Source organism: Zingiber officinale, chromosome 10A, assembly GCF_018446385.1.
Source record: "Zingiber officinale cultivar Zhangliang chromosome 10A, Zo_v1.1, whole genome shotgun sequence".
Classification (NCBI taxonomy): Eukaryota; Viridiplantae; Streptophyta; class Magnoliopsida; order Zingiberales; family Zingiberaceae; genus Zingiber; species Zingiber officinale.
The window spans coordinates 91,715,981-91,724,521 of NC_056004.1; the positions used below are offsets into that span (position 1 = coordinate 91,715,981).

At 34.4% G+C, this 8,541-nt stretch overlaps 1 protein-coding gene across 1 annotated transcript; it reads right to left on the reverse strand.

The window, feature by feature from the left end:
* Positions 1 to 1,344: 1,344 nt before the first annotated feature.
* LOC122027619 (RHOMBOID-like protein 3) lies at positions 1,345 to 3,265 on the reverse strand. The gene is made up of 5 exons (XM_042586608.1): positions 2,883 to 3,265; positions 2,547 to 2,710; positions 2,164 to 2,327; positions 1,826 to 2,076; positions 1,345 to 1,724 (listed from the first exon to the last, which is right to left on the reverse strand). Exons 1-5 carry the CDS (start codon positions 3,143 to 3,145, stop codon positions 1,613 to 1,615), a joined length of 954 nt encoding a protein of 317 aa, XP_042442542.1. The 5' UTR covers positions 3,146 to 3,265; the 3' UTR covers positions 1,345 to 1,612.
* Between the last annotated feature and the right edge of the window lie 5,276 nt (positions 3,266 to 8,541).

An 8,541-nucleotide genomic window follows, 5' to 3' on the forward strand; every position in this document is an offset into this window, starting at 1 on the left:
ACAGTTTAGCATACGATATTTGCAAATATGATCAGACTTTTTTGGGTCACTTAGAACCAGTTGGAAATTAATATGTATTGATCACATTTCATGTAATTTCTACTCTACACATTCACATCTTGATCTATTTAATTAATGACATTGGTATTGTAATTACTGTTGGGGCTTATTATGATTATATATAATAGTTATAATCTCTTTAATCTTATACCTATGAAGTTAATTGATCAAATTATTTACAGAAGTATTATGTACCCATAAAGTTTGATATCAACTAAAATTTACTCATATATCTTATGTAAATCACAAATAGTCCAAGTAGAAAATTATTGAATTTTATCTCTATTATATGGGTTTAATTGTAATTTACATATGCTAATCCGAATTGCACTCATTTAAGTGATCTAACTTAAAGTTATTAAGTTTTCATATTATTAGATTTGGATCTCATATGTGTAGAACTCATAACCCACATCCATTATCATCTATAGACTGATAATGAATGTACACTATATAATAAGTTAGTACTCATAGGATTAGAGCATCTTTGAGACATCTCTTCATTCCCCATTGACAAAGAGGATTTGACATTGTCAACCCTAATTTCTCCGGAAGACCAACCTTCTTCTCCTTCTTCTTTCGTAGAATTGTCAGATCAACGAGCTCTACACAAAGAACAATGACAATTCCGCTGCATTCAGGTTCTCCGTAATTACAATATTTCATATTTAATTATTATGACAAGTTTACGGATGAAACTAGATCCTTGTTCTAGATGTTTTCTCTGTTTGAATTCTTATATGTTCTTGGAATTCATATGAGTAGGAGAAAAATACTCTAATTTTTATCATCCGAGAAATACGTTTAAGATGGTACGAACATATACTTAAATAAATTATAAATATTGTAGTTAAAATGAAATTATAATAAATATGCGGAAGAAAAACAAAAAAAATTAATAAAAAAATAAAATAAAAATAAAAAAAGATTTAATTAACAATAATAAAATAAAATAAAATAAAATAAACTTTATTTTTAAAGGACTCTGTCCCCTCCTGGTAATTTATCTTTGAATCTAATAAAGTTTTCCTCATTATGAGAGTTTGAGGGATAAATGTTAATTGAGTACAAATTAACACACAAGGATTATAAACAAAAACAGGGATAAGTACCTGAAAGCTGAACTAGAGGGACTTGAACTCTCTGGCTCTGCTAGATTGTCCTGCATACTTCAATACTGCTCATGAATATTCAAGCACTTTTATGATCAGTATTATCGGTTAGCACAGATTAGCAGTGAGTATGATCAGGCTGCAAGCTAACAATCATGAAGATTTTCAGCTATTAACATAATGCAATTGTTATCACCTAATATAAAATTGATAATGAGTGTGTGATCCAACGAGGGTACGACAAGTTATAGGCTAACATTACTGAAATGAAACAGTACAAACTACACGCGAGAATAACAAAACTCTACAAAAGAAAACCAGATTTGAGCTATGTACCAACAGCATCTAACCAGAACAAAAGATGCATCTCCAAGCGCTGATCCATCTTGTTGAAACTTTGCCTTGACGTTTTTATAAACACTGCTAAAGCTCAGAGTTATTTAATTCTCACAAACCCACCTCGATGTTGGCACACAGTTCAAGTAGTGGCACCAATGGCAATGGTCATTTCCATTCACTCCTGTAAAGAGCATGACTAATCCAACAACAAATCTGCAGAAGAAACAGGCAGTGTGAATTGATTGAATACATAATCTGAGAAATGTCATGCAATATCAGACAAATTTGTACAGGCTACTACGAAGATTTCTCACCCAGCTACTAGCAAAAGCAATGCAATCACCCACAAGATGTATTGGTATGCTTTGTATTTGGATAAAATCTGGGCTGGAAAAGGAAGATCCTCGTGTTCCATCCAACCAAACTGAGGCCGAATTAATAGAACAAAACCTAGGAGGAAACCTGATGAGAAGCCTCCAATATGGGCAAAGTTATCAACGTGAGGAAATAAGCCAATGCCTAGGTTGATCGCAATGATGACCACAAGAGTTAACAGAGCTGCAACCTACTCAAAGAGATTGCATCTATTAGGCCATTGTACCAAACTAAGCTCGACTCTGAGTACAAGTCAGGTAGGAGGGTACATAATTACCCTATTGGAATAAATAGTCCAATTTATGATAAGTTCTGAAACCATTGCTCCAAATAGTCCAAACAAAGCCCCAGAGGCACCAACAGAAATGCCATTCCTCAAGAGCAGAGCAGACAGAACGGCACCACCTAAACCTGATAAAAGATATATGATCCCAATGCGCACTGCAAAGGAGATTTTTTTTGTCAAGATTCTGAAAATTGATATAAAGAGGCCAAATTCAGATTAAAAACAATCTGAACTAGGAATTGAAATGACCTAGATAATTTGGGAGTATAGTTATAGACGTTAATCACAAAAACTTATATAGAACCTTTAAATGTTGAATGCAAAGTTGTTGCTTTGGAATGATTTGATCCAGTTAAGTTAGTAAGAACACATACCGAATCCAAATTGCTGCTCAAGCCGAACTCCAACAAAAAGTAAGCATAACATATTCGCGAGTAAGTGGATGAGTCCTGCATGTAACCAGATACAGGTAACAAGCCTCCAAGCTTGATGCTGATGAACTACCTTGCTCCACTGAAGAGCCCCCAATTTCTCCAAGCTGAAAAGAAGAAGCAGGGCGTCACGAGAATGATCAAGAGACAATCGCAAAAGCTTAACAGAAGAAAACATAATGGCAAAGAGGGTTTTGGCCGAATCAACAAGCGGGCGACCGAGAACAAAATAAAAACCCAAACTTTAACCAGAAACACCGAGGGAGGAGGTGGATTCACGTGGATGCGGAGGGGCCAAAAAGGGGGTTCTCGCGGACGGGCTGGAAGGAGAAGCGGTGGAGGAAGCGAGCGGAGCAGGAGCCGTAGGCCTGGGAGCGAGAGGGGCAGTTGTTCACATACATCTCCACCACGAACACCGCCACGCACGCCGCAAGGACGAGCGGCATCAGCCAGGGCGTCCACCCGCGCTCCTCCCGGTATCCATGAGCTACGCCGCCGCTGCGCTTGCCGGCGCCGCTCCTGTTACCCTCGACGTCGGCCATCAGGGAGGGTGGGTGGCCCTAGCTCGATGCCGAGAGTTTTAAGGCGGAGCTGTAGGTGGAATCCAGCGAGGGTTTGCTTGGCTTCGAAGCGCAATGAGCTGGGGACGTTACCAGCTAGCTCATGAAACAGGAGGCCGAAGCGGCGAGGGTGTAATTGTAATTTAAACTATTCAGTCTGCTCTTTACATTTTACCACTATATCAATTTCTTTCTTTCATTTTACAATTTGAACCTTAATAGACGTTAAATGACTTCTTCGGAATAGTTTAGAGCTTTCCAATTAGTCCTAAATTTACAATTCATCACATTTGTCAAACTTCAAAGGGATGTATATGCCATTAAAAATGTAAGGAGCGATTAAAAGGTGAAAATTTTGAGAAAACTAATTAATTAACTAATTGCCCTTCCCGACCGTCTGTCGTCCCTATTTTATAGTCTTTTAAAAATGTTTATTTTTAAAATTATTTAGTATTTTGAATTGGAAATTTAAATAATTAAAATTTAGTTTAAAAAAATGGAAAATTATCCAAAATCCTCCACCCACTAATATTTGTTTGCTACAACTCCTGGCCTAGCTAATTCTCTTCTACTTTTTAGAACAATAAATAATGTAATCAAAGATTCTTTCCCTCTTAATTTCTAACATCAACTTCTACCCTAAACTGTCGATGACCATGTCAATCGAATTTAGTTGACCTTGAAAGCCAAAATCGAAGAGGTAACCAGACCTTTGAAGTGAAGCAATGCTTTACTTTGTTGAAACAAACGGAAAAATTAGTGAAAAAAAAGAAGAATGTATGATTTTTTTTTTTGTTAGAATTTATGATTTTTTTCCCATTTAGATTACACATTTATGAGTGAGTTTGTGTTTGATCTTTTTTAATTAAATGATTCCATTATATTTGAGATTTAGTTTTCTTATTGGGTTTGTATTTTTTGCTGTCAATTAAAGTGAAGCAGTGCTTTAATTTTTTGTTACCAATTTCATGCCCAATATTTAGGATTTAATTTTCTAATTGAGTTTGTGTTTTATCTAGTTTCATTATGGAGTGGTCATCTAAAAAATCTTTAGAGTACTTGATTATGACAATTCCATGTTCAATTTGTATGATTTAGTACTTGAATCGAATCGATAATTGTTTAACTTTTAGGAATTCTATGGAAATTCCTTAGAGAACAATTATAACTACTTCCTGCTTATTATAATGATTTAGTACTTAAATCTAAAAATGATTCATTTTTTAGGAATTATCTGGAAATTCTTTAGAGTACTCGATTATAACTGTTTCATGATAAATTATAATGGTTTAGTACTTGAATCAAAAAATTGTTAGTTTTTTTAGGAATTTTATGGAAATTCTTTAGAGTACTCTATTATTACTATTTTATGCTCAATTTTTATGGTTTAGCACTTGAATCAAATTATTGTTGAATATTTTGGAATGTTTTGGAATTTTTTTTGTCTTAAACTTTATTTATTAATGAAGCTTTAATCTTCAGTTTTAATATTATTAAATTGAATGTTATGTTTTTATAGATTAGGTCAAAAATGAATTTTAGAAATGGGTCTTACAACCTTACATTATTGGATAGTTATAAGTGCAAGAAGCAGTTGTTTGTTATTTCAATTTTCAGTAACTATAGTTTGATAGATATATTTGTGAGTCTTGGTAAAAAAAAATGTGCAAATATTACTCTCAAATCTATGATTTTATAATATGTAGCTCTGTAACATAAGATGTACGCTACTTTGAATGATGATAATGATGTCCTTAATATGATACATGTTCATATGTATATAAAGCTCAGCTTGATCAATTTAAGGTTAGAGAGTAGAAACGAATATGTCGGAAACCTAAATTTTGGGAGGTAAAATATATTATATCCCTCTTCATATTGTGATTTTGATAATATTTTATATTACATCTAGCACAAGTGCATATGATATCCGACACTACTAATCATACTTATTTTATATTTATTTGTGTTTGATGCATTTTAATAATTTTGTATCAAACTGGTAAAGGTTGAGGAGAAACACACACAATCAACGACTAATGAGGAGATCGAACAGGCTCTATTATCGAATACTATAAATGCTTGGATTACTTGCATCCATAGAGAAGGACAAAATTCAAGAATGCTGCTAATTTTAAAAGATGTGTTAAAAAATATACTATTGCTACAAGACATTTACTTTTGTATAGAAAAAATGACAATGAGAAGGTTATTGCTATTTGTAGTGAAATAAGTTGTAGATGGAGAATTTATATTTCCAAATATAAAATAGATAGTATATTTGGGATCCGAAAATGCAACCTATAGTATACATGTGGTGAGAATAATATACGTAGTAGAAAGCATCTTAAAGCCGGTGCAACTTGGATCACTAATGTGGTAAAAGATAAATTGAGAAGAAAGTCTTCTTATCGCCCTTATACAATTCAGAAAGACTTACAAAATGATTATAGGGTAGAATTAGACTACCGCAAAGTGTGGAAAGACAAGGAGTTAGCGATGCATGATATTCATGGCACAGGGAAGGGATGCTACGATAGGCTAAGATGGTATTATCATATTAATTGAGAAACAAATTTGGTAGTGTTGTTTAGTGCGAGATTGATCCCATAACTAATAAATTTAAACATTTATTCATTTGTTTCCATGCATGTGCAGTTGGTTTTGTTACTAGTTGTAGGCTATTGATTTTTTTGGATAAGACTCACATAAAGAATAAGTATAAAGGTAGTATTCTAGTTGTTATGTCGAAGAATGTCAACGACAATCTTTTCACAATTGCTTATTCTATAGTAGATGTGGAGAATGATGCTATATTGGGAATAATTTTTTTATCATTTGAGAAGTTTCCAACTTTCATGTGAAAGAATTCCATTCAACGATTTCACTTTTTTCTCCGACAGATACCCTAGGATTATGAAGGCAGTTGAGCAACTATGCGCATTATTTGAGGCATTTAGTGGATAATTTTGTGAAGTATGTAAATAATTAATTACTTTTGTAGAGAAATTTTGTATTTTAATTTTTATATTAATACATGTTTTGAATCTGAAATGAATTTTTTTTTTGTCATTCTAGGTGTTGTGAAGTTATCCAAAATATAACAAAAAGCGTCGGTCTTCGATATTCAAGAAAGTTGTGTATACTCCATCTTTGCAAGAGTATGAACAACATATAGACAACATCATAGACTCTATGTCACTTGTCATATACATTCCTAGCAATAAAGTTGGTATATGCTTTGTTTCTTGGTGATTGATAGGGTGTTATGAATACTAATATAGCCGAGTGTTGGAATAATTTGGTGAAACCAGCTCATTATCTCCCTATTGTGGCTATAGTGGACCGCATACGCATGTAAATCATGAACACGATGCACCAACAAAGTTAATCAACATTGGCGATGATCAAGGAATTAAGTCCAAGAAAGGAGAAGATTATTGCTAGTGTTTATCTTAAATCCTGAAATTTAAGAGTGCATCGATCATGTAATTAGAGGTTTGAGGTAGTTGATGGTGAAAAATCATTTACTGTTGATTTAAAGGATAAGATTGGTGCATGTAGAGCTTGCTAGATCAATAAGCTTCCATGCAAGCATACTTGCACTACTATTGAGTCAAAGTCATTGTCGTTGTATGATTTTTACAACAAGTATTCAAAATTATAATGTATCGTCAAGCATACAAAGGAATTATTAATCCAATCCCAACTTTTGACATTAACAAGTCAAATCTTGATGAAGGAAATGTAATCAATACTCTTGATGTGTGCAGTCAACCAGGTCATAAGAGGACTAAGAGGATTCCATCACAAGTTGAAACATGTGTGTCAAAGTGTAGTCATTGTCATATTAAAGGCCACATAGAGGCAGCTGCACAGAAGTTATAAACTAGCTGTTATTGTTTCATTAAAATAGTGTTTCAATGTTTGATTTGTTAGTTTTTTCAATCTTATTCTATATTTTTGTGGATAACCTAATACTCTTTTTTTACACTTCCGTGGGAAAAAGAGATTGCTAGAAGGGGAATCAAGCATGGTTTTACGTTCGAGAAGGCATACACCTCTGAGTGCAGCATCGGTGATTTATGCATTGTTTGATGGTTCTATTTTAAAAATATTGTACAAGATTTGGTTTGTCTCGATGTGTAGTCATTGTAGTATACTATAATCTATTGTGTTTTTGAATGTGGTTGAATGGTGGAAACTTATGGTTTTATTATTTATTCTACAAGCTTGATATTTGATATGTGTTTTTTTTACATTGGTTGAAGTGGTGGGTTTATGAATGGCCAATTCATATCCAATTTCAGCCAGAAACTTGAGTATAAATTTTGATAAATTAGACATATGATATTGCAAAGATAAGTATAAATATTGAGAAATTGGGTATATGATAATCACTAATTAAATGAAACATGGTACCATGAACATGTTGGGTATATTGACAAATTGAATATATGATATGTAAGTATCTCAGGGCAGTTTTAATATGGTCAACAAAGTTCAGTTAGGTCATGTTGTGTTTAATCCTTGTGTCTAAGTGTGCAAGAGCTTAGGAACATAAGAGGTCGAGTGGAAAACGTAGCCAGCAAGAAGAATGACATAGGAAGGGAGTCGATGGGGTCGGTGCATTCGAAAGATGAAGTACTACAGAAGAGTACGCCGGTGGACGAGAAGGACGCGCGTGGCGGTATGAGGGACGAGAAGCCGGAGAGGAAGGCTGCTCGAGAAGAAGACCCGAGTTGGATTCGGGTGAGCTCAAATTTGGATGGCCGGAGCATCACCCAAGTGAACGGAGTGAAAAGAAGTTAACCATTTCCGGATGAGCAGTGCTGAAGGCACACTCAAAGGATTTGAAAGCGCCTTCTGTGAACAATACTGAAGGCGCCTTCAAAGGCTTGGAAGGCACCTTCGATGAATAATATGAAGATGCCTTCCAGCCCTTGAAGGTGTCTTTCGACAACCATTAGCGAAGATAAAGTTTTATCTTTGCACGGATAAAACTTAACCGATTGAAGATGCCTTTAACCCTCTTGAAGGCACCTTCCACCCTCAGATAAGATTTTTCAGGAGCTATCAAAGACCCTGGAGCTAGGAAATATAGAAGAACTGTAACTACAACTCTTGTACTCTTTCCTAGTCTATTTCTTGAGTTGTCAATGTCTGTTAGAGGCTTCTCCACCTACAATGAAGGAAATTTACTAGTGCTCATCACTACCTTAGATTAACAATCATCTAGGTTGTAACCAAGTTAATTTCTTAGCCTCTTCTATTTTTAGTTGTTTAATTTCTTTTGTTATAATTGTGTTACTAATCCGAGGTGGAAGATTGGGAAAGGTTAATTTTTATTTGGCAGGTAATTCACCCCCCCTCTTGCG

Coding starts and splice junctions, on each gene's coding strand:
- LOC122027619 (XM_042586608.1), bottom strand. CDS start 3,145: ATGGCCGACGTCGAGGGTAACAGGAGCGGCGCCGGCAAGCGCAGCGGC. Junction 2,077..2,163: donor GGACTATTTATTCCAATAGG/GTAATTATGTAC, acceptor CTCTTTGAGTAG/GTTGCAGCTCTGTTAACTCT. Junction 1,725..1,825: donor TTGCTTTTGCTAGTAGCTGG/GTGAGAAATCTT, acceptor TTTCTTCTGCAG/ATTTGTTGTTGGATTAGTCA.